The sequence below is a fragment of the Erythrolamprus reginae genome, chromosome Z (assembly GCF_031021105.1).
Source record: "Erythrolamprus reginae isolate rEryReg1 chromosome Z, rEryReg1.hap1, whole genome shotgun sequence".
In the NCBI taxonomy this organism is placed as follows: domain Eukaryota; kingdom Metazoa; phylum Chordata; class Lepidosauria; order Squamata; family Dipsadidae; genus Erythrolamprus; species Erythrolamprus reginae.
Window position 1 is genome coordinate 2140041 of NC_091963.1, and position 27146 is coordinate 2167186.

Genomic DNA, 27146 nt, shown 5'->3' on the forward strand with positions numbered 1-27146 from the left:
CCCCAGACAGCATTCCTTAAGAGGGAAGGATTTTGTCTCCCAGAGTCCCCCAGACAGCATTCCTTAAGCGGGAATGACGTCATTATCTAGAACCCCCCAGACAGCATACCTTAAGAGGGAAGGATTTTGTCTCCCAGAATCCCCCAGACAGCATTCCTTGAGAGGGAATGACGTCATTATCTAGAACCCCCCAGACAGCATTCCTTGAGAGGGAATGACGTCATTATCTAGAACCCCCCAGACAGCATTCCTTAAGAGGGAAGGATTTTGTCTCCCAGAATCTCCCAGACAGCATTCCTTGAGAGGGAATGACGTCATTATTTAGAACCCCCCAGGCAGCATTCCTTGAGAGGGAATGACGTCATTATCTAGAACCCCCCAGACAGCATTCCTTAAGAGGGAAGGATTTCGTCTCCCAGAATCCCCCAGACAGCATTCCTTGAGAGGGAATGACGTCATTATCTAGAACCCCCCAGACAGCATTCCTTGAGAGGGAAGATTTTGTCTCCCAGAATCCCCCAGACAGCATTCCTTGAGAGGGAATGATGTCATTATTTAGAACCCCCCAGACAGCATTCCTTGAGAGGGAATGACGTCATTATCTAGAACCCCCCAGACAGCATTCCTTGAGAGGGAATGACATCATTATCTAGACCCCCCCAGACAGCATTCCTTAAGAGGGAAGGATTTTGTCTCCCAGAATCCCCCAGACAGCATTCCTTGAGAGGGAATGACGTCATTATCTAGAACCCCCCAGACAGCATTCCTTGAGAGGGAAGATTTTGTCTCCCAGAATCCCCCAGCCAGGATTCCTTAAGAGGGAATGACGTCATTATCTAGAACCCACCAGACAGCATTCCTTAAGAGGGAAGATTTTGTCTCCCTGAATTCCCCAGACAGCATTCCTTGAGAGGGAATGACGTCATTATCTAGAACCTCCCAGACAGCATTCCTTAAGAGGGAAGGATTTTGTCTCCCAGAATCCCCCAGACAGCATTCCTTGAGAGGGAATGACGTCATTATTTAGAACCCCCCAGACAGCATTCCTTAAGAGGGAAGGATTTCGTCTCCCAGAACCCCCCAGACAGCATTCCTTAAGAGGGAAGGATTTCGTCTCCCAGAATCCCCCAGACAGCATTCCTTGAGAGGGAATGACGTCATTATCTAGAACCCCCCAGACAGCATTCCTTAAGAGGGAAGGATTTCGTCTCCCAGAATCCCCTAGACAGCATTCCTTGAGAGGGAATGACGTCATTATTTAGAACCCCCCAGGCAGCATTCCTTGAGAGGGAATGACGTCATTATCTAGAACCCCCCCAGACAGCATTCCTTAAGAGGGAAGGATTTTGTCTCCCAGAATCCCCCAGACAGCATTCCTTAAGAGGGAATGACGTCATTATCTAGAACGCCCCAGACAGCATTCCTTAAGAGGGAAGGATTTTGTCTCCCAGAATCCCCCAGACAGCATTCCTTGAGAGGGAATGACGTCATTATCTAGAACCCCCCAGACAGCATTCCTTGAGAGGGAATGACGTCATTATCTAGAACCCCCCAGACAGCATTCCTTAAGAGGGAAGGATTTTGTCTCCCAGAATCTCCCAGACAGCATTCCTTGAGAGGGAATGACGTCATTATCTAGAACCCCCCAGACAGCATTCCTTGAGAGGGAATGACGTCATTATCTAGAACCCCCCCAGACAGCATTCCTTGAGAGGGAATGATGTCATTATCTAGAACCCCCCAGACAGCATTCCTTAAGAGGGAAGGATTTTGTCTCCCAGAATCCCCCAGACAGCATTCCTTAAGAGGGAATGACATCATTATCTAGAACCCCCCAGACAGCATTCCTTGAGAGGGAATGACGTCATTATCTAGAACCCCCCAGACAGCATTCTTTAAGAGGGAAGGATTTTGTCTCCCAGAATCCCCCAGACAGCATTCCTTGAGAGGGAATGACGTCATTATCTAGAACCCCCCAGACAGCATTCCTTGAGAGGGAATGACGTCATTATCTAGAACCCCCCAGACAGCATTCCTTAAGAGGGAAGGATTTTGTCTCCCAGAATCTCCCAGACAGCATTCCTTGAGAGGGAATGACGTCATTATCTAGAACCCCCCCAGACAGCATTCCTTGAGAGGGAATGATGTCATTATCTAGAACCCCCCAGACAGCATTCCTTAAGAGGGAAGGATTTTGTCTCCCAGAATCCCCCAGACAGCATTCCTTAAGAGGGAATGACTTCATTATCTAGAACCCCCCAGACAGCATTCCTCAAGACGGAATGACGTCATTATCTAGAACCCCCCAGACAGCATTCCTTAAGAGGGAATGACATCATTATCTAGAACCCCACAGACAGCATTCCTTGAGAGGGAATGACGTCATTATCTAGAACCCCCCAGACAGCATTCCTTCAGAGGGAAGGATTTTGGCTCCCAGAATCCCCCAGCCAGGATTCTTTAAGAGGGAATGACGTTATTATCTAGTACCCCCCAGACAGCATTCCTTGAGAGGGAATGACGTCATTATCTAGAATCCCCCCAGACAGCATTCTTTAAGAGGGAATGATGTCATTATCTAGAACCCCCCAGACAGCATTCCTTAAGAGGGAATGGCTTCATTATCTAGAGCCCCCCAGGCAACTTTCCTTAAGAGGGAAGGATTTTGTCTCCCAGAGTCCCCCAGACAGCATTCCTTAAGAGGGAATGACTTCATTATCTAGAACTTCCCAGACAGCATTGCTTAAGAGGGAATGTCGTCATTATCTAGAACCCCCCAGACAGCATTCCTTAAGAGGGAAGGATTTTGTCTCCCAGAGTCCCCCAGACAGCATTCCTTAAGAGGGAATGACTTCATTATCTAGAACTTCCCAGACAGCATTGCTTAAGAGGGAATGTCGTCATTATCTAGAACCCCCCAGACACCATTCCTTAAGAGGGAAGGATTTTGTCTCCCAGAATCCCCCAGCCAGGATTCCTTAAGAGGGAATGACGTCATTATCTAGAACCCCCCAGACAGCATTCCTTGAGAGGGAATGACGTCATTATCTAGAACCCCCCAGACAGCATTCCTTAAGTGGGACTGACTTCATTATCTAGAACCCCCCAGACAGCATTCAGCATTCCTTAAGAGGGAGTGACTTCATTATCTAGAACCCCCCAGACAGCATTCCTTAAGAGGGAAGGATTTTGTCTCCCAGAATCCCCCAGACAGCATTCCTTAAGAGGGAATGACTTCATTATCTAGAACCCCCCAGACAGCATTCTTTAAGAGGGAATGACATCATCTAGAACCCCCCAGACAGCATTCCTTAAGAGGGAAGGATTTTGTCTCCCAGAATCCCCCAGACAGCATTCCTTGAGAGGGAATGATGTCATTATCTAGAACCCCCCAGACAGCATTCCTTAAGTGGGAAGGATTTTGTCTCCTAGAATCCCCCAGACAGCATTCCTTAAGAGGGAATGACATCATTATCTAGAACCCCACAGACAGCATTCCTTGAGAGGGAATGACGTCATTATCTAGAACCCCCCAGACAGCATTCTTTAAGAGGGAAGGATTTTGTCTCCCAGAATCCCCCAGACAGCATTCCTTGAGAGGGAATGACGTCATTATCTAGAACCCCCCAGACAGCATTCCTTGAGAGGGAATGACGTCATTATCTAGAACCCCCCAGACAGCATTCCTTAAGAGGGAAGGATTTTGTCTCCCAGAATCTCCCAGACAGCATTCCTTGAGAGGGAATGACGTCATTATCTAGAACCCCCCCAGACAGCATTCCTTGAGAGGGAATGATGTCATTATCTAGAACCCCCCAGACAGCATTCCTTAAGAGGGAAGGATTTTGTCTCCCAGAATCCCCCAGACAGCATTCCTTAAGAGGGAATGACTTCATTATCTAGAACCCCCCAGACAGCATTCCTCAAGACGGAATGACGTCATTATCTAGAACCCCCCAGACAGCATTCCTTAAGAGGGAATGACATCATTATCTAGAACCCCACAGACAGCATTCCTTGAGAGGGAATGACGTCATTATCTAGAACCCCCCAGACAGCATTCCTTCAGAGGGAAGGATTTTGGCTCCCAGAATCCCCCAGCCAGGATTCTTTAAGAGGGAATGACGTTATTATCTAGAACCCCCCAGACAGCATTCCTTGAGAGGGAATGACGTCATTATCTATAACCCCCCAGACAGCATTCCTTAAGAGGGAAGGATTTTGTCTCCCAGAATCCCCCAGACGGCATTCCTTGAGAGGGAATGACGTCATTATCTAGAATCCCCCCAGACAGCATTCTTTAAGAGGGAATGATGTCATTATCTAGAACCCCCCAGACAGCATTCCTTAAGAGGGAAGGATTTTGTCTCCCAGAATCTCCCAGACAGCATTCCTTGAGAGGGAATGACGTCATTATCTAGAACCCCCCCAGACAGCATTCCTTGAGAGGGAATGATGTCATTATCTAGAACCCCCCAGACAGCATTCCTTAAGAGGGAAGGATTTTGTCTCCCAGAATCCCCCAGACAGCATTCCTTAAGAGGGAATGACTTCATTATCTAGAACCCCCCAGACAGCATTCCTCAAGACGGAATGACGTCATTATCTAGAACCCCCCAGACAGCATTCCTTAAGAGGGAATGACATCATTATCTAGAACCCCACAGACAGCATTCCTTGAGAGGGAATGACGTCATTATCTAGAACCCCCCAGACAGCATTCCTTCAGAGGGAAGGATTTTGGCTCCCAGAATCCCCCAGCCAGGATTCTTTAAGAGGGAATGACGTTATTATCTAGAACCCCCCAGACAGCATTCCTTGAGAGGGAATGACGTCATTATCTAGAACCCCCCAGACAGCATTCCTTAAGAGGGAAGGATTTTGTCTCCCAGAATCCCCCAGACGGCATTCCTTGAGAGGGAATGACGTCATTATCTAGAATCCCCCCAGACAGCATTCTTTAAGAGGGAATGATGTCATTATCTAGAACCCCCCAGACAGCATTCCTTAAGAGGGAATGGCTTCATTATCTAGAGCCCCCCAGGCAACATTCCTTAAGAGGGAAGGATTTTGTCTCCCAGAGTCCCCCAGACAGCATTCCTTAAGAGGGAATGACTTCATTATCTAGAACTTCCCAGACAGCATTGCTTAAGAGGGAATGTCGTCATTATCTAGAACCCCCCAGACAGCATTCCTTAAGAGGGAAGGATTTTGTCTCCCAGAGTCCCCCAGACAGCATTCCTTAAGAGGGAATGACTTCATTATCTAGAACTTCCCAGACAGCATTGCTTAAGAGGGAATGTCGTCATTATCTAGAACCCCCCAGACAGCATTCCTTAAGAGGGAAGGATTTTGTCTCCCAGAATCCCCCAGCCAGGATTCCTTAAGAGGGAATGACGTCATTATCTAGAACCCCCAGACAGCATTCCTTGAGAGGGAATGACGTCATTATCTAGAACCCCCCAGACAGCATTCCTTAAGTGGGACTGACTTCATTATCTAGAACCTCCCAGACAGCATTCAGCATTCCTTAAGAGGGAGTGACTTCATTATCTAGAACCCCCCAGACAGCATTCCTTAAGAGGGAAGGATTTTGTCTCCCAGAATCCCCCAGACAGCATTCCTTAAGAGGGAATGACTTCATTATCTAGAACCCCCCAGACAGCATTCTTTAAGAGGGAATGACGTCATCTAGAACCCCCCAGACAGCATTCCTTAAGAGGGAAGGATTTTGTCTCCCAGAATCCCCCAGACACCATTCCTTAAGAGGGAATGACGTCATTATCTAGAACCCCCCAGACAGCATTCCTTGAGAGGGAATGATGTCATTATCTAGAACCCCCCAGACAGCATTCTTTAAGAGGGAAGGATTTTGTCTCCCAGAATCCCCCAGACAGCATTCCTTGAGAGGGAATGACGTCATTATCTAGAACCCCCCCAGACAGCATTCCTTGAGAGGGAATGACGTCATTATCTAGAACCCCCCAGACAGCATTCCTTAAGAGGGAAGGATTTTGTCTCCCAGAATCTCCCAGACAGCATTCCTTGAGAGGGAATGACGTCATTATCTAGAACCCCCCCAGACAGCATTCCTTGAGAGGGAATGATGTCATTATCTAGAACCCCCCAGACAGCATTCCTTAAGAGGGAAGGATTTTGTCTCCCAGAATCCCCCAGACAGCATTCCTTAAGAGGGAATGACTTCATTATCTAGAACCCCCCAGACAGCATTCCTCAAGACGGAATGACGTCATTATCTAGAACCCCCCAGACAGCATTCCTTAAGAGGGAATGACATCATTATCTAGAACCCCACAGACAGCATTCCTTGAGAGGGAATGACGTCATTATCTAGAACCCCCCAGACAGCATTCCTTCAGAGGGAAGGATTTTGGCTCCCAGAATCCCCCAGCCAGGATTCTTTAAGAGGGAATGACGTTATTATCTAGAACCCCCCAGACAGCATTCCTTGAGAGGGAATGACGTCATTATCTAGAACCCCCCAGACAGCATTCCTTAAGAGGGAAGGATTTTGTCTCCCAGAATCCCCCAGACAGCATTCCTTGAGAGGGAATGACGTCATTATCTAGAATCCCCCCAGACAGCATTCTTTAAGAGGGAATGATGTCATTATCTAGAACCCCCCAGACAGCATTCCTTAAGAGGGAATGGCTTCATTATCTAGAGCCCCCCAGGCAACATTCCTTAAGAGGGAAGGATTTTGTCTCCCAGAGTCCCCCAGACAGCATTCCTTAAGAGGGAATGACTTCATTATCTAGAACTTCCCAGACAGCATTGCTTAAGAGGGAATGTCGTCATTATCTAGAACCCCCCAGACAGCATTCCTTAAGAGGGAAGGATTTTGTCTCCCAGAGTCCCCCAGACAGCATTCCTTAAGAGGGAATGACTTCATTATCTAGAACTTCCCAGACAGCATTGCTTAAGAGGGAATGTCGTCATTATCTAGAACCCCCCAGACAGCATTCCTTAAGAGGGAAGGATTTTGTCTCCCAGAATCCCCCAGCCAGGATTCCTTAAGACGGAATGACGTCATTATCTAGAACCCCCCAGACAGCATTCCTTAAGAGGGAATGACATCATTATCTAGAACCCCACAGACAGCATTCCTTGAGAGGGAATGACGTCATTATCTAGAACCCCCCAGACAGCATTCCTTCAGAGGGAAGGATTTTGGCTCCCAGAATCCCCCAGCCAGGATTCTTTAAGAGGGAATGACGTTATTATCTAGAACCCCCCAGACAGCATTCCTTGAGAGGGAATGACGTCATTATCTAGAACCCCCCAGACAGCATTCCTTAAGAGGGAAGGATTTTGTCTCCCAGAATCCCCCAGACAGCATTCCTTGAGAGGGAATGACGTCATTATCTAGAATCCCCCCAGACAGCATTCTTTAAGAGGGAATGATGTCATTATCTAGAACCCCCCAGACAGCATTCCTTAAGAGGGAAGGATTTTGTCTCCCAGAGTCCCCCAGACAGCATTCCTTAAGAGGGAATGACTTCATTATCTGGAACTTCCCAGACAGCATTGCTTAAGAGGGAATGTCGTCATTATCTAGAACCCCCCAGACAGCATTCCTTAAGAGGGAAGGATTTTGTCTCCCAGAGTCCCCCAGACAGCATTCCTTAAGAGGGAATGACTTCATTATCTAGAACTTCCCAGACAGCATTGCTTAAGAGGGAATGTCGTCATTATCTAGAACCCCCCAGACAGCATTCCTTAAGAGGGAAGGATTTTGTCTCCCAGAATCCCCCAGCCAGGATTCCTTAAGAGGGAATGACGTCATTATCTAGAACCCCCCAGACAGCATTCCTTGAGAGGGAATGACGTCATTATCTAGAACCCCCCAGACAGCATTCCTTAAGTGGGACTGACTTCATTATCTAGAACCCCCCAGACAGCATTCAGCATTCCTTAAGAGGGAGTGACTTCATTATCTAGAACCCCCCAGACAGCATTCCTTAAGAGGGAAGGATTTTGTCTCCCAGAATCCCCCAGACAGCATTCCTTAAGAGGGAATGACTTCATTATCTAGAACCCCCCAGACAGCATTCTTTAAGAGGGAATGACGTCATCTAGAACCCCCCAGACAGCATTCCTTAAGAGGGAAGGATTTTGTCTCCCAGAATCCCCCAGACAGCATTCCTTAAGAGGGAATTACGTCATTATCTAGAACCCCCCAGACAGCATTCCTTGAGAGGGAATGACGTCATTATCTAGAACCCCCCAGACAGCATTCCTTAAGAGGGAATGACGTCATTATCTAGAACCCCCCAGCCAGGATTCCTTAAGAGGGAAGGATTTTTGTCTCCCATAATCCCCCAGCCAGGATTCCTTAAGAGGGAATGATGTCATTATCTAGAACCCCCCAGACAGCATTCCTTAAGTGGGACTGACTTCATTATCTAGAACCCCCCAGACAGCATTCCTTAAGAGGGACTGACTTCATTATCTAGAACCCCCCAGACAGCATTCCTTAAGAGGGAATGATGTCATTATCTAGAACCCCCCAAACAGCATTCTTTAAGAGGGAATGACGTCATCTAGAACCCCCCAGACAGCATTCCTTAAGAGGGAAGGATTTTGTCTCCCAGAGTCCCCCAGACAGCATTCCTTAAGCGGGAATGACGTCATTATCTAGAACCCCCCAGACAGCATACCTTAAGAGGGAAGGATTTTGTCTCCCAGAATCCCCCAGACAGCATTCCTTGAGAGGGAATGACGTCATTATCTAGAACCCCCCAGACAGCATTCCTTGAGAGGGAATGACGTCATTATCTAGAACCCCCCAGACAGCATTCCTTAAGAGGGAAGGATTTTGTCTCCCAGAATCTCCCAGACAGCATTCCTTGAGAGGGAATGACGTCATTATCTAGAACCCCCCAGACAGCATTCCTTGAGAGGGAATGATGTCATTATCTAGAACCCCCCAGACAGCATTCCTTAAGAGGGAAGGATTTTGTCTCCCAGAATCCCCCAGACAGCATTCCTTGAGAGGGAATGACGTCATTATCTAGAATCCCCCCAGACAGCATTCTTTAAGAGGGAATGATGTCATTATCTAGAACCCCCCAGACAGCATTCCTTAAGAGGGAAGGATTTTGTCTCCCAGAGTCCCCCAGACAGCATTCCTTAAGAGGGAATGACTTCATTATCTAGAACTTCCCAGACAGCATTGCTTAAGAGGGAATGTCGTCATTATCTAGAACCCCCCAGACAGCATTCCTTAAGAGGGAAGGATTTTGTCTCCCAGAGTCCCCCAGACAGCATTCCTTAAGAGGGAATGACTTCATTATCTAGAACTTCCCAGACAGCATTGCTTAAGAGGGAATGTCGTCATTATCTAGAACCCCCCAGACAGCATTCCTTAAGAGGGAAGGATTTTGTCTCCCAGAATCCCCCAGCCAGGATTCCTTAAGAGGGAATGACTTCATTATCTAGAACTTCCCAGACAGCATTGCTTGAGAGGGAATGTCGTCATTATCTAGAACCCCCCAGACAGCATTCCTTAAGAGGGAAGGATTTTGTCTCCCAGAATCCCCCAGCCAGGATTCCTTAAGAGGGAATGACGTCATTATCTAGAACCCCCAGACAGCATTCCTTGAGAGGGAATGACGTCATTATCTAGAACCCCCCAGACAGCATTCCTTAAGTGGGACTGACTTCATTATCTAGAACCTCCCAGACAGCATTCAGCATTCCTTAAGAGGGAGTGACTTCATTATCTAGAACCCCCCAGACAGCATTCCTTAAGAGGGAAGGATTTTGTCTCCCAGAATCCCCCAGACAGCATTCCTTAAGAGGGAATGACTTCATTATCTAGAACCCCCCAGACAGCATTCTTTAAGAGGGAATGACGTCATCTAGAACCCCCCAGACAGCATTCCTTAAGAGGGAAGGATTTTGTCTCCCAGAATCCCCCAGACACCATTCCTTAAGAGGGAATGACGTCATTATCTAGAACCCCCCAGACAGCATTCCTTGAGAGGGAATGATGTCATTATCTAGAACCCCCCAGACAGCATTCTTTAAGAGGGAAGGATTTTGTCTCCCAGAATCCCCCAGACAGCATTCCTTGAGAGGGAATGACGTCATTATCTAGAACCCCCCCAGACAGCATTCCTTGAGAGGGAATGACGTCATTATCTAGAACCCCCCAGACAGCATTCCTTAAGAGGGAAGGATTTTGTCTCCCAGAATCTCCCAGACAGCATTCCTTGAGAGGGAATGACGTCATTATCTAGAACCCCCCCAGACAGCATTCCTTGAGAGGGAATGATGTCATTATCTAGAACCCCCCAGACAGCATTCCTTAAGAGGGAAGGATTTTGTCTCCCAGAATCCCCCAGACAGCATTCCTTAAGAGGGAATGACTTCATTATCTAGAACCCCCCAGACAGCATTCCTCAAGACGGAATGACGTCATTATCTAGAACCCCCCAGACAGCATTCCTTAAGAGGGAATGACATCATTATCTAGAACCCCACAGACAGCATTCCTTGAGAGGGAATGACGTCATTATCTAGAACCCCCCAGACAGCATTCCTTCAGAGGGAAGGATTTTGGCTCCCAGAATCCCCCAGCCAGGATTCTTTAAGAGGGAATGACGTTATTATCTAGAACCCCCCAGACAGCATTCCTTGAGAGGGAATGACGTCATTATCTAGAACCCCCCAGACAGCATTCCTTAAGAGGGAAGGATTTTGTCTCCCAGAATCCCCCAGACAGCATTCCTTGAGAGGGAATGACGTCATTATCTAGAATCCCCCCAGACAGCATTCTTTAAGAGGGAATGATGTCATTATCTAGAACCCCCCAGACAGCATTCCTTAAGAGGGAATGGCTTCATTATCTAGAGCCCCCCAGGCAACATTCCTTAAGAGGGAAGGATTTTGTCTCCCAGAGTCCCCCAGACAGCATTCCTTAAGAGGGAATGACTTCATTATCTAGAACTTCCCAGACAGCATTGCTTAAGAGGGAATGTCGTCATTATCTAGAACCCCCCAGACAGCATTCCTTAAGAGGGAAGGATTTTGTCTCCCAGAGTCCCCCAGACAGCATTCCTTAAGAGGGAATGACTTCATTATCTAGAACTTCCCAGACAGCATTGCTTAAGAGGGAATGTCGTCATTATCTAGAACCCCCCAGACAGCATTCCTTAAGAGGGAAGGATTTTGTCTCCCAGAATCCCCCAGCCAGGATTCCTTAAGACGGAATGACGTCATTATCTAGAACCCCCCAGACAGCATTCCTTAAGAGGGAATGACATCATTATCTAGAACCCCACAGACAGCATTCCTTGAGAGGGAATGACGTCATTATCTAGAACCCCCCAGACAGCATTCCTTCAGAGGGAAGGATTTTGGCTCCCAGAATCCCCCAGCCAGGATTCTTTAAGAGGGAATGACGTTATTATCTAGAACCCCCCAGACAGCATTCCTTGAGAGGGAATGACGTCATTATCTAGAACCCCCCAGACAGCATTCCTTAAGAGGGAAGGATTTTGTCTCCCAGAATCCCCCAGACAGCATTCCTTGAGAGGGAATGACGTCATTATCTAGAATCCCCCCAGACAGCATTCTTTAAGAGGGAATGATGTCATTATCTAGAACCCCCCAGACAGCATTCCTTAAGAGGGAAGGATTTTGTCTCCCAGAGTCCCCCAGACAGCATTCCTTAAGAGGGAATGACTTCATTATCTGGAACTTCCCAGACAGCATTGCTTAAGAGGGAATGTCGTCATTATCTAGAACCCCCCAGACAGCATTCCTTAAGAGGGAAGGATTTTGTCTCCCAGAGTCCCCCAGACAGCATTCCTTAAGAGGGAATGACTTCATTATCTAGAACTTCCCAGACAGCATTGCTTAAGAGGGAATGTCGTCATTATCTAGAACCCCCCAGACAGCATTCCTTAAGAGGGAAGGATTTTGTCTCCCAGAATCCCCCAGCCAGGATTCCTTAAGAGGGAATGACGTCATTATCTAGAACCCCCCAGACAGCATTCCTTGAGAGGGAATGACGTCATTATCTAGAACCCCCCAGACAGCATTCCTTAAGTGGGACTGACTTCATTATCTAGAACCCCCCAGACAGCATTCAGCATTCCTTAAGAGGGAGTGACTTCATTATCTAGAACCCCCCAGACAGCATTCCTTAAGAGGGAAGGATTTTGTCTCCCAGAATCCCCCAGACAGCATTCCTTAAGAGGGAATGACTTCATTATCTAGAACCCCCCAGACAGCATTCTTTAAGAGGGAATGACGTCATCTAGAACCCCCCAGACAGCATTCCTTAAGAGGGAAGGATTTTGTCTCCCAGAATCCCCCAGACAGCATTCCTTAAGAGGGAATTACGTCATTATCTAGAACCCCCCAGACAGCATTCCTTGAGAGGGAATGACGTCATTATCTAGAACCCCCCAGACAGCATTCCTTAAGAGGGAATGACGTCATTATCTAGAACCCCCCAGCCAGGATTCCTTAAGAGGGAAGGATTTTTGTCTCCCATAATCCCCCAGCCAGGATTCCTTAAGAGGGAATGATGTCATTATCTAGAACCCCCCAGACAGCATTCCTTAAGTGGGACTGACTTCATTATCTAGAACCCCCCAGACAGCATTCCTTAAGAGGGACTGACTTCATTATCTAGAACCCCCCAGACAGCATTCCTTAAGAGGGAATGATGTCATTATCTAGAACCCCCCAAACAGCATTCTTTAAGAGGGAATGACGTCATCTAGAACCCCCCAGACAGCATTCCTTAAGAGGGAAGGATTTTGTCTCCCAGAGTCCCCCAGACAGCATTCCTTAAGCGGGAATGACGTCATTATCTAGAACCCCCCAGACAGCATACCTTAAGAGGGAAGGATTTTGTCTCCCAGAATCCCCCAGACAGCATTCCTTGAGAGGGAATGACGTCATTATCTAGAACCCCCCAGACAGCATTCCTTGAGAGGGAATGACGTCATTATCTAGAACCCCCCAGACAGCATTCCTTAAGAGGGAAGGATTTTGTCTCCCAGAATCTCCCAGACAGCATTCCTTGAGAGGGAATGACGTCATTATCTAGAACCCCCCAGACAGCATTCCTTGAGAGGGAATGATGTCATTATCTAGAACCCCCCAGACAGCATTCCTTAAGAGGGAAGGATTTTGTCTCCCAGAATCCCCCAGACAGCATTCCTTGAGAGGGAATGACGTCATTATCTAGAATCCCCCCAGACAGCATTCTTTAAGAGGGAATGATGTCATTATCTAGAACCCCCCAGACAGCATTCCTTAAGAGGGAAGGATTTTGTCTCCCAGAGTCCCCCAGACAGCATTCCTTAAGAGGGAATGACTTCATTATCTAGAACTTCCCAGACAGCATTGCTTAAGAGGGAATGTCGTCATTATCTAGAACCCCCCAGACAGCATTCCTTAAGAGGGAAGGATTTTGTCTCCCAGAGTCCCCCAGACAGCATTCCTTAAGAGGGAATGACTTCATTATCTAGAACTTCCCAGACAGCATTGCTTAAGAGGGAATGTCGTCATTATCTAGAACCCCCCAGACAGCATTCCTTAAGAGGGAAGGATTTTGTCTCCCAGAATCCCCCAGCCAGGATTCCTTAAGAGGGAATGACGTCATTATCTAGAACCCCCCAGACAGCATTCCTTGAGAGGGAATGACGTCATTATCTAGAACCCCCCAGACAGCATTCCTTAAGAGGGAAGGATTTTGTCTCCCAGAATCCCCCAGACAGCATTCCTTAAGAGGGAATGACTTCATTATCTAGAACCCCCCAGACAGCATTCTTTAAGAGGGAATGACGTCATCTAGAACCCCCCAGACAGCATTCCTTAAGACGGAAGGATTTTGTCTCCCAGAATCCCCCAGACAGCATTCCTTAAGAGGGAATTACGTCATTATCTAGAACCCCCCAGACAGCATTCCTTGAGAGGGAATGACGTCATTATCTAGAACCCCCCAGACAGCATTCCTTAAGAGGGAATGACGTCATTATCTAGAACCCCCCAGCCAGGATTCCTTAAGAGGGAAGGATTTTTGTCTCCCATAATCCCCCAGCCAGGATTCCTTAAGAGGGAATGATGTCATTATCTAGAACCCCCCAGACAGCATTCCTTAAGTGGGACTGACTTCATTATCTAGAACCCCCCAGACAGCATTCCTTAAGAGGGACTGACTTCATTATCTAGAACCCCCCAGACAGCATTCCTTAAGAGGGAATGATGTCATTATCTAGAACCCCCCAAACAGCATTCTTTAAGAGGGAATGACGTCATCTAGAACCCCCCAGACAGCATTCCTTAAGAGGGAAGGATTTTGTCTCCCAGAGTCCCCCAGACAGCATTCCTTAAGCGGGAATGACGTCATTATCTAGAACCCCCCAGACAGCATACCTTAAGAGGGAAGGATTTTGTCTCCCAGAATCCCCCAGACAGCATTCCTTGAGAGGGAATGACGTCATTATCTAGAACCCCCCAGACAGCATTCCTTGAGAGGGAATGACGTCATTATCTAGAACCCCCCAGACAGCATTCCTTAAGAGGGAAGGATTTTGTCTCCCAGAATCTCCCAGACAGCATTCCTTGAGAGGGAATGACGTCATTATCTAGAACCCCCCAGACAGCATTCCTTGAGAGGGAATGATGTCATTATCTAGAACCCCCCAGACAGCATTCCTTAAGAGGGAATGATTTTGTCTCCCAGAATCCCCCAGACAGCATTCCTTAAGAGGGAATGACTTCATTATCTAGAACCCCCCAGACAGCATTCCTCAAGACGGAATGACGTCATTATCTAGAACCCCCCAGACAGCATTCCTTAAGAGGGAATGACATCATTATCTAGAACCCCACAGACAGCATTCCTTGAGAGGGAATGACGTCATTATCTAGAACCCCCCAGACAGCATTCCTTCAGAGGGAAGGATTTTGGCTCCCAGAATCCCCCAGCCAGGATTCTTTAAGAGGGAATGACGTTATTATCTAGAACCCCCCAGACAGCATTCCTTGAGAGGGAATGACGTCATTATCTAGAACCCCCCAGACAGCATTCCTTAAGAGGGAAGGATTTTGTCTCCCAGAATCCCCCAGACGGCATTCCTTGAGAGGGAATGACGTCATTATCTAGAATCCCCCCAGACAGCATTCTTTAAGAGGGAATGATGTCATTATCTAGAACCCCCCAGACAGCATTCCTTAAGAGGGAATGGCTTCATTATCTAGAGCCCCCCAGGCAACATTCCTTAAGAGGGAAGGATTTTGTCTCCCAGAGTCCCCCAGACAGCATTCCTTAAGAGGGAATGACTTCATTATCTAGAACTTCCCAGACAGCATTGCTTAAGAGGGAATGTCGTCATTATCTAGAACCCCCCAGACAGCATTCCTTAAGAGGGAAGGATTTTGTCTCCCAGAGTCCCCCAGACAGCATTCCTTAAGAGGGAATGACTTCATTATCTAGAACTTCCCAGACAGCATTGCTTAAGAGGGAATGTCATCATTATCTAGAACCCCCCAGACAGCATTCCTTAAGAGGGAAGGATTTTGTCTCCCAGAATCCCCCAGCCAGGATTCCTTAAGAGGGAATGACGTCATTATCTAGAACCCCCCAGACAGCATTCCTTGAGAGGGAATGACGTCATTATCTAGAACCCCCCAGACAGCATTCCTTAAGTGGGACTGACTTCATTATCTAGAACCCCCCAGACAGCATTCAGCATTCCTTAAGAGGGAGTGACTTCATTATCTAGAACCCCCCAGACAGCATTCCTTAAGAGGGAAGGATTTTGTCTCCCAGAATCCCCCAGACAGCATTCCTTAAGAGGGAATGACTTCATTATCTAGAACCCCCCAGACAGCATTCCTTAAGAGGGAATGACGTCATTATCTAGAATCCCCCAGACAGCATTCCTTGAGAGGGAATGACGTCATTATCTAGAACCCCCCAGACAGCATTCCTTAAGAGGGAAGGATTTTTGTCTCCCAGAATCCCCCAGACAGCATTCCTTAAGAGGGAATGACGTCATTATCTAGAACCCCCCCAGACAGCATTCCTTAAGAGGGAAGGATTTTTGTCTCCCAGAATCCCCCAGAAAGCATTCCTTAAGAGGGAATGACGTCATTATCTAGAACCCCCCAGACAGCATTCCTTAAGAGGGAAGGATTTTTGTCTCCCAGAATCCCCCAGACAGCATTCCTTAATAGGGAATGACGTCATTATCTAGAACCTCCCAGACAGCATTCCTTAAGAGGGAAGGACTTCGTCTCCCAGAATCCCCCAGACAGCATTCCTTAAGAGGGAATGACGTCATTATCTAGAACCCCCCAGACAGCATTCTTTAAGAGGGAATGACATCATTATCTAGAACCCCCCAGACAGCATTCCTTAAGAGGGAATGACGTCATTATCTAGAACCCCCCAGACAGCATTCCTTAAGAGGGAATGACGTCATTATCTAGAACCCCCCAGACAGCATTCCTTAAGAGGGAATGACGTCATTATCTAGAACCCCCCAGACAGCATTCCATAAGAGGGAATGATTTTTGTCTCCCAGAATCCCCCAGACAGCATTCCTTAAGAGGGAATGACGTCATTATCTAGAACCTCCCAGACAGCATTCCTTAAGATCTATGCTTAGTAAGCATCAGATATGCAAACTTCAATGTTGGTGGGCACCCGTATCAGAATTAAATTTCTATGCAGAATGCAAATATATGGTCTCATGATTAAGACCTGAACTCTGTTAGTGGAAATAAGATGGATTGTTTTTCATCTTTAGCATTTGCAGCATAATTGGAAATTTATATAGATAATAGATTAGCAGAGGTGGGATTCAACTGGTTCTCACTAGTTTTTCATAACTGTTAATAAATTTCTTATGTGGTTTGGAGAACTGGTTAAAATAAAGTGTGGGAGAGGTTTTTCCCCTCTCTTTTTCACTTCAATTAATAGCCCACTTAACAGTTAATAGGGTAGTTAATAGGCTGAATCAGGTCAATAATCAACAGAAACTGACAAGATTATGGCAGAGAAATCTATCAATCACCCATTTAAGGATGGGGTTAACTTCTTCCCTTCAAGGAGAAAATTACAAACATTTTCATTGTAAAGAGTATTAAGTAGCACATCTGTGTTACTTAAGACACTTCTGGAGTTTCCCAAGACCTTTATAGCTGCTGCAGTGTTGGCTACTACTTGTTTTGGGGGGGGGGGGGCGGGGGGGGGGGAAGGAAGAAACACCGAAGGGAACAATGCTGATCATACAGGCCATGAATTTAATGCATTTGTGGTCCAGCCAGCTGTATTGCTTCTGCTGTGAAGCACCCAATTTAGAACATAGAGAACATAGAATAGTAGAGTTGGAAGGGTTAATGGCTTTGGGCAGCAGTGAGCAGCTGCTCCTAGTTTCCCTCTTTTTTAAGGAAAATTGCAGTTTTAAGTTTTTTTCCATTGTTTTAGTGCAGTGGTTCTCAACCTTTCTAATTCCATGACCTCTTAATACAGTTCCTCATGTTGTGGTGACCCCCAATCATAAGTCAAGCACCAATTCTCCCAACAGAGTTTTAAGTTGACTGGCAGGAAGGTCAGAGGGACACCTCCACTGTTAACGGCTGATTGGTCAGGTTGTAAAAATATGTTCCAAGGTGCCACAATAGAAGCTTTCGTTCATAACACCCTGGGGAATTTGCCTTTTTCCATGGTCTTTGACGACCCCTGTGAAACAGTCATTCAACCCCCAAGGGGGGTCCTCACCCCCAGGTTGAGAACCATTGTTTTAGTGGTTCCTTTTGGGGTGTACTTCCCATACTGGTTTTGAAAGCCTCTAAGGGATGGAACACTTACCACCTCTGAAGGCAAGCTATTCCATTGGTTGATTGGTCTCACCCTTAGGAAATTTCTCCCTAGTCCTAGCTTCTCTCTTTGGTTAGTTTCCATCCATTGTTTTTTGTTGAAAATAGATTGATTCCCTCATTTTTGTAGGAGCCCCTCAAATTTCCTTACAGAACAATTAATCAGCGGAACAACTTGCCTGCAGAAGTTATGAGTGCTCCAACACAGGAGGTTTTAAAGAAGAGATTGTCCCAACTGGAGTAGGGATTCCTACCTAAGCAGGGGGTTAGTCCTCCAAGGTCCCTATTCTATTCTAAATATTGGAATAGTGCTATTTTTTTGAGCTCTTTCATTGTGAGTTGGACCAGAGAAATTTCCCAAGGGTGAGGCCAATCAAGTTGGCCACGCCCACCCAATCACATGACCACCAAGCCATGCCCACGGAATCCATGGGGGGTGGGGAATTGAATCCCACCACTGGATAATAGGTGATCCTTGACTTACTTAAGCCACAATTGTGCGTAGAATTTCTGTGGCTAAGCAAAATCTTAAGTAAGTTGGGACTGATTTGATTGATTGATTGGATTTATATGCCACCCCTCTCCAAGGACTCAGGGCAGCTTACAGCATATAAAAATAAAACAATACAATGTTTATTTGTTTATTTATTAGATTTGTATGCCACCCCTCTCCGTAGACTCAGGGCGGCTAACAACAATAATAAAAACAGCATATAACAAATCTAATATTTAAATTACTAAAAACCCTTATTAAAAACCAAACATCCACACAATTATACCATGCATAAATTGTATAGGCCTGCGGGGAAAGGAATATCTCAATTCCCCCATGCCTGACGGCAGAGGTAGGTTTTAAGGAGCTTACGAAAGGCAAGGAGGGTGGGGGCAATTCTGATCTCTGGGGGGAGTTGGTTCCAGAGGACCGGGGCCGCCACAGAGAAGGCTATTCCCCTGGGCCCCGCCAAACGACATTGTTTAGTTGATGGGACCCGGAGAATGTCCCAATCCAATTAATTTAATTAATTAATCTAATCTAAAATCCCAGTTGTGTTAAAAGTCAGGCATTCCTACTCAAACCATAGATATACCAAACATTCATCGGCCAGGGGGCTGGAGTCTAATAGCCCCAAGCCTGGACAGTTTAAAACCCTTATTATAAAAACACAGTCACGCATCCCAAGCAAACCATACATAAAATGAAAGGGCCCGGGGGAATCAATTCCCCCATGCCTGATGGCAGAGGTAGGTTTTTAGGAGTTTGCGAAAGGCAAGGAGGGTGGGGCAGTGCAGATCTCTGGGGGGAGCTGATTCCAGAGGGCCGGGGCCCCCACAGAGAAGGCTCTTCCCCTGGGCCTCACCAAGCGACATTGTCTAGTTGACGGAGCCTGGAGAAGGCCGATTCTGTGGGATCTGACCGGTCGCTGGGACTCATACGGCAGAAGGCAGTCCCGCAGTTAATCTGGCCTGATGCCATGTAGCGCTTTATAGGTCGTTAGCAACACTTTTTACATTCTCTTGCACCACAGAGATTAAGTGAATCTCCAGTTATTAAGTGAATCACATTGTCTAAGCAAATCAAGCCCCCCCCACCCCATCCAACTTTCCTTGTTGGAAGATGGCTGGGACAGTCAGAAAAGAGAGTCACTTGACCCCAGGGACACTTGGACCATCATAAATATACACCAGTTGCCCTATGATGGAAGGGTCATGAGAGGACAAAATGTAAGTCCTCTTTTTGCGTGTGTGCCATCATAACTTCAGGCGGTCACTAAATGAAGGGTTGTAAGTCAAGGATGATGTTTCTTGTTAGAAATTACGGAGGGGGGGGAGGAATCCTAATTACTGATGCTCCTTGATGGCATCAAGGGTTAATATATAGCTGTGATGGCGAACCTTTTTTTCCTCTGGTGCCAGAAGTGTGTGTACATGTGCTATTGCACTTGCACGAATGTCCACACCCATAATTCAATGCCTGCGGAGGGTGAAAATAGCTTCCTCCGCCCTCCAGGGGCCCTCTGGAGGCTGGAAATGGCCTGTTTCCCAACTTCTGGTGAGCCCAGTAGGCTTGCGTTCCCCAGGCTCCAAAGGCTTCCCTGGAGGAGCCCTGAGAGGCTCCCTGGAAGCCCAAAACACCCTCCCAGAGCCTCTGTGCGAGCCAAAAATCAGCCGGCCAGCACACACATGCACATTAGAGCTCAGCTAGGGAATCAGCTCGCGTGCCAACAGATATGGCTCTGCGTGCCACCTGTGGCATCCATGCTATAGGTTGGCCATCACTGATATAAAGAGTCTGAAGGATTATGGGGTAGTGATTTCTGACAGTCTCAAAATGGGTGAACAGTGCAGTCAGGCGGTAAGGAAAGCAAGTAGGATGCTTGGCTGCATAGCTAGAGGTATAACAAACAGGAAGAGGGAGATTATGATCCCGCTATATAGCAGTGTTTCCCAACCTTGGCAACTTGAAGATATTTGGACTTCAACTCCCAGAATTCCCCAGCCAGCGAATGGGAGTTGAAGTCCAAATATCTTCAAGTTGCCAAGGTTGGGAAACACTGCTATATAGAGTGCTGGTGAGACCACATTAGGAGTACTGTGTTCAGTTCTGGAGACCTCACCTACAAAAAGATATTGACAAAATTGAACGGGTCCAAAGACGGGCTACAAGAATGGTGGAAGGTCTTAAGCATAAAACCTATCAGGAAAGACTTCATGAACTCAATCTGTATAGTCTGGAGGACAGAAGGAAAAGGGGGGACATGATCGAAACATTTAAATATATTAAAGGGTTAAATAAGGTCCAGGAGGGAAGTGTTTTTAATAGGAAAGTGAACCCAAGAACAAGGGGACACAATCTGAAGTTAGTTGGGGGAAAGATCAAAAGCAACATGAGAAAATATTATTTTACTGAAAGAGTAGTAGATCCTTGGAACAAACTTCCAGCAGACGTGGTTGGTAAATCCACAGTCACTGAATTGAAACATGCCTGGGATAAACATAGATCCATCCTAAGATAAAATACAGAAAATAGTATAAGGGCAGACTAGATGGACCAGGAGGTCTTTTTCTGCCGTCAATCTTCTATGTTTCTATGTTTCTGTCATGTTGACCAACAAGAAATAGTACAGGAAGGCACAGAAAAAGGGAATTATAAGTAGTCCTCAATTTACAGTGGTTCATTTACTGACTGTTTGAAGTTACCACGGTGTGGAAAGAGTTTGCAACCGTTGCGATGGCAACTGATTTATATTTACAACGGTTGCAGTGTCCCGGGGGTGGTGGTGTTCACATGTCATTCCCTTCAAGGGGAAAGTCAGATTCACTTAACAACCGTTTGGCCAACTTCACAAATGCTGTGGTTCACTTAACAGCCATGGCTGTTGTAAATTGGGTCAGAACTCATTTAACCGCTGTCTTACTTAGCAGCAGACATTTTGGGCTCCATTGTGGGCATAAGTCGAGGACTGCCCATATCCCTTTCTCCACATTTTGAGTGGCTGAGCTGAATTGACTCCTGCTTCTCACTAAACCTGTTGAAACGTGAACCAAAAAACAAGCAAACTTCTGGCTTTATGCTACCAATCCAGGGAGTCCTTGACTTACAACCAATCATTTACCTATCTATCAAAGTTCAGACAGACTTACTTACACCCTGGATCACATGATCACCGGACAGGCGCTTGGCAACCGATTCTCTGTCAATGGCCATTTCCAGTGGTGGGATTCAAATTTTTTAAACAATCTTTTCTGGGGGGGCGTGGCTTATTTGGGGGCATGTTTTGGTCACGAGACTGGGTGGGCATAGCTAGCTGGTCATGTAACTGGGTGAGTGATGAGGATAGCAGCTACACAGTGGACTGAAAAAATGAATTATGACCTGTTGCACTTATGAACAGTCCTCGCACTTACGACTGTCCTCACATTTATGACTGTTGCAGCATTCTTTAACAGCTATGTCACTCATTTCACAACTGCATTGGTTCTCTTCACCACAGTGACAAGATAAGGTGTAAAACGCAAAATGTGAGGACAGTCATAAGTGTGAGGACTGGTCAAAAATCATTTCCCCAGCCCTCTGAGTAATCCCTATGTGCACCCTGTGTCGCTAGGTGGTCCTGTGACTGGGTGGGCATGGCCAACTCGACATCACTCATATCAAGGCTACAAGAATGGTGGAAGGTCTTAAGCATAAAACGTATCAGGAAAGACGTCATGAACTCAATCTGTCTAGTCTGGAGGACAGAAGGAAAAGGGGGGACATGATCGAAACATTTAAATATATTAAAGGGTTAAATAAGGTCCAGGAGGGGTATTTTTAATAGGAAAGTGAACACAAGAACAAGGGGACACAATCTGAGGTTAGTTGGGGGAAAGATCAAAAACAACATGAGAAAATATTATTTGACTGAAAGAGTCGTAGATCCTTGGAACAAACTTCCAGCAGACGTGGTTGGTAAATCCACAGTAACTGAATTTAAACATGCCTGGAATAAACATAGATCCATCCTAAGAGAAAATACAGAAAATAGTATAAGGGCAGATTACATGGACCATGAGGTCTTTTTCTGCCGTCAGACTTCTATGTTTCTAAGGTGTGCTTTGCCTCACCTGCCCTCTCATGACTACGGGGATAAGTTCCTTTTTTCGCTGCCATTGTAACTTTGAATGGCCACTAAGTGAACTGTTGTAAGTCAAGGATTAATTGTAGAAAAATATAAAAAGCTTCTTTGCTTGCAGAAAGCTGCCCTAAGTACCAATGCTTAGATTAGAAATACCTGCAACCTGGAGTTACAAATCTGGCACCTTGAGGGATTAAAATACTTAAAATGCAGTGATACCTATCCGCAACCAGCTCTTGCTTATAAAGTGTTTAGCAGAGAGGTAGTTTAAGCTCTCTAGAAATCTTAAGCAATCCTAAAATCCATTTGCACCAGCCGATCTCACTCACCCCATAAGATATCCTAAGGAAATCACCCAGATTTAAAGATGGGAAGATCACATGCTCCCCAGAAAGGCAATAAATAAAAGAAATCAGTGCCAAGGTTGCATCCTATCTCTTGGAAGTACAACCCAAAAGGACAGTGCCAAGACCCACTAAAGCAGTGAAGGAAGAGCCCCTCCCCAGATAGAAAAAGCACTTGAGATAAGCCTAATTAGAATGAAACAAAGGAGCAACACACAGCTGCTGCTTGTTAAACCAATTACCAGACCAAATAGACCCAGGAACTAGCCAGGTTTCTGAAGCAGGAACAGAGATTAATATTTTTCCTTCCAAACAAAGCTGAAAAGGGAAAATTACCCCATCAATAAACACAGGCACCACCAAGCAAAGAATTAAACAGAATTTTAGATCAAAGGTCAGAAAGAGTATGTAAATGCGTGTTTGAGTGTCAATCTTTCTAGCTAGCCAAGAAGCCTTGCTTGATGTCACTCATTTTAGTTCCTTGTCATTAAAAACAACCCTTCCCATTTTAAAAGGTCAAGCAAGTTGGGGGGGGGGGAATAATTAGCAGCAAAATAAAAAAACTTTGAGAGATAGTAAGTTTAGGTACTGCTAAGAATATAATAAGAGTTAAAGGAGGGGCAGTTTCTGTAAGCAGGGCAATAAAATTAGGCTTTAGAAACAATAGCCAAACATTGTAATTCCTTACAGGATTAACCCTGTAAAGGGCGAAAAAACAAAGGGAGATTTCTTCTAATAACCAGTTCTCTAAACTGCTTAACAACCAGTTCTAGAGAACCTGTTGAATCCTACCTCTGGTCATTTCCAGTGTCAGTCACCAAATTTTAAAATATTTTTGCAGAAAAGTGACGATTTATTTGCATTTTTTGGCAATGGCAAAACTGGCCCATTGTGAATAGGTGCTTGGGGGGGGGGCAATTACATATACCACACATTTGAAGTCCCAACAGTTGTGCACACATAAATATGGTCGCATTTCATATCTGGGCTATTTACAGCATCCCATTGTCATATGACTGTCTTATTATAGTTTTGTCAAAAACCTGGCTGTTACAGTTAATTTTTGGCAAAACTGACCCGAGAGCAAACTATGAATTCACTTAATGACCATGTTGTTCTCCTAACAACTCTCGCAAATGGAGTCAGAAAACAGAGTTGCTTGCCAGTGACATGGAGGGAGGGAGGGATGGACGGAAAGAAAGGATAGGAAAGAGAATTAATTAGTTAGTTAATAAAATACTTCTTAAAATCCTTATGTCTACCATAATGGGCAGACTCCATTACAATCCTAACCCGACAACTACCTGCCGTCTGAAACCACACCCAATCCTCACACTGAGTGTGTCGGTGTGTAGCAGAGGAAAAGAGAAAAGGATGAAAGCCACAGGACGTTTTGTGCTCTTTTTGCATTGTCCTTTTTTTTACTGCAAGGCAACAGCAAACCGGGAATTTATTTTGTCCATTTTCCAAAATTGTGCTCATACTGTTGGAAGGTTTGTGGGGTCCCACCCCCCCATTTGGCTACATGGCAAGATTTTTGCTCACAAAGTCTTTGGAATCTCTTACGTGTCCAATAATTTCTTTTTTTAGTTTCCACACTTAGTAAACTTGGTTAAAAACCTTTGCATCCGGTCTCCGGGGGGAGGGGGGACGAATGTTAGTTTCCCCTTCAATGGCGACAGAAGGAATTGGTTATTTAGGTCTCTCTGAGTTCATATTTTCATGCAACTAACCACAGTCTCCACTGGAATTTGGGGAACTGATTCATATTAATTATTAATTATAATATTTATATTTTCTACCCTAGCTTGTAGTAATTTTTAGGGAGGATTAGCAGATTTAACTACTCTTCAAACTACTGCCACAATCGAGCCCAAAATGTCTGTTTGCTACGCAAGACAGTGGTTAAGTGAAACTTGCCCCATTTTACAACCTTTTTTTTTGCCAGGGTTGTTAAATGAATCACTTCACAAGGTTGTTAAAGTGAATCCAGCTTCCTCATTGACTTTTGCTTGTTGGAAGTTCACAAAAGGGTAATCGCTTGACCTTCAGGACACAGACTGCCATCGTCATAAATACGAGTCAGTTTGATCACATGACTCTGGGGATGCTGCAACAGTCATAAGTGTGAGAAGAGTCCTAAATCCCTTAATTCAGAACCGTTGTAATTTCGGTCACTGAGCAAAATGGTTCCAAGTCGAGGATTTCTTTTATTTGTAAGCAACATTGCTGTTGGTATTTTAGGGAAGGTAGTATTGCAATGGAAGCATTAATAATGGCTTTGTTTACTGACAAACACACATTAGTTTATATTTTTGTTTAGAAAACACATATGGCCACTCAACTCACTTTGTGGCCTTACAAAAATAATGTTTCTGTAAATCCCCAACAACAACTTGAGAGGCTGCGTATCCCCCTGGGGTCTCCAGGTCCCTTGAGTAAAACCATATATTCAGAGAGAAGAATGTCAATGTGAGCACCGGTCTGACCTCTTCAGGGTTGATGCTCCACAGGGAGGGAGCCATCACAGAGAAGGCCCGTCTTCTGGGTCCCATCAGATGGGCCTCTTTAAGAGACAGGACTCACAAGTGGGTTGATGATGTTCCTCCTCTCATACCTGGGGTTTAATTCATGGCTTTCTGTCTTAATTCAAATCACAGTTTTTTTATCCATGCTTGCTCATAAACATATTTATTTATTTATTTTATTTGCCAAGTAGGTATTGGTACTATACATAGATATAACACAGTTTATAAACATAAGATAGGTACTGATAAAAGGGAAACATGAGGACAGGAGACGGAAGGCACGCTGGTGCACTGATGCACAGCCCTTACTGACCTCTTAGGAATCGGGTGAGGTCTACAGTGGAGAGTCTAAGGGTAAAGTTTTGGGGGTCAGGTGATGAAACATACCCTGTGTATGAGGCAGAACGTCCATGTCCTTAAACCAACTTGACATGTCTGCTGTGGATGATGGTGGGTGTGCTTCATGATCTCTAGTGGGCACCAGGTTGATGAAAGACGAACTATGAAGCATTAGGAACAAGCTTAGATTTTGACATTTGTGTTGGTCAGTACAGTATTTTTGACCTTGGCAAGGGTTGCATGTAGAAGAATTCAATTCTTTCTGATTTTGTATAATCATTTTCTCCATTGATTTTTGTTGTTTTAATTATATGTTACATTATATTGCATTATATTGTATTATGACATGATATTATATTATTTACATTACATAATTTAATATATTATTATATTACATTAAATTACAGTACCAGCTCATATTTCATGTATATTCTATCATATCAATAATATTGGTTTAAATGTACGTTACAGCTGATAATAGCCTTGGGTGTTTTTAATTGTAGGAGGTCTACCGGATCCCGAAGAAGAGCCAAATCGAAAAGGAGAGCAGCGGTACGTAGGCAAAGGTGGCGCTTTTTGAAGCCTTCCAGACCAATGTTTATTTTATTATTTAGATTTGTATGCCGCCCCTCTCCACAGCAAAACCTTGGCAGTTTTAAGATGGATGGATTTCAACTCTCATAATCCTGGGCATTTCAGTCCACCCATCTTCAAGCAGCCAAGACGGTGAAATGCTAATTTATAAGCTCACAGCTGGAAAACATATTGAGACCATTGTGGAAGAGGAGGATAATGGGCCTCTGATGGATTGATTGATTGGGATGGATAAATGGATGGATGGACAGGCAGATAGATATCTATGGGTAGGGAGATTATATATGTATGTGTGCACCTATATGCATGTATCGATAGATAGATAGATAGATAGATAGATAGATAGATAGATAGATAGATAGATAGATAGATAGATAATTAATTGATGCATTATATGGCACGCAGAGCCATATCCGCTGGCATGCAAGCCATTGCCCTAGCTCTGCTCCAATGTACATGTGTGTGACAGCAGCTGATTTTTGGATTGTCTGGAGGCTCTGGGAGGGTGTTTTTGGCTTCCAGAGAGCCTGGGGGGGGGCGTTACCTTCCCCCAGCTCCTGGGAAGTCTTTGGAACCTGGGGACGACAAAACATGAGCCTACTGGGCCCACCAGAAGTTGGGAAACAGGCCTACAGAAAGCCTCGGGGGGGGGAGTGTTTTTGCCCTCCCCAGGCATTGAATTATGGGTGTGGGCACTGACGCAGGCGCAACAGCCTGTGCACACGCTCTTGGCACCCAAGGAAAAAAAAGGTTCACCATCAGTGCTATGGATGGATGGGTGGGTGGATAGGGTAGGAGAGAGAGAGAAATTAGTACAGTAATACCTCGTCTTACGAACCTAATTGGTTCTG

At 45.5% G+C, this 27146-nt stretch overlaps 1 protein-coding gene across 3 annotated transcripts in view; it reads left to right on the forward strand.

Moving 5' to 3' along the window:
- The window catches only part of SETD2 (SET domain containing 2, histone lysine methyltransferase), a 114885-nt gene that overhangs the window by 76706 nt on the left and 11033 nt on the right, over window positions 1-27146 (forward strand). For all 3 annotated transcript variants that reach the window (XR_011556964.1, XM_070729610.1, XM_070729611.1), the window contains one exon: window positions 26205-26253. Coding sequence is in view for 2 of the 3 variants with exons in the window: in XM_070729610.1 (XP_070585711.1) it covers window positions 26205-26253 (49 nt within the window). In the remaining variant the exon portion in view is untranslated. The remainder of the gene's footprint in view (window positions 1-26204; window positions 26254-27146) is intronic.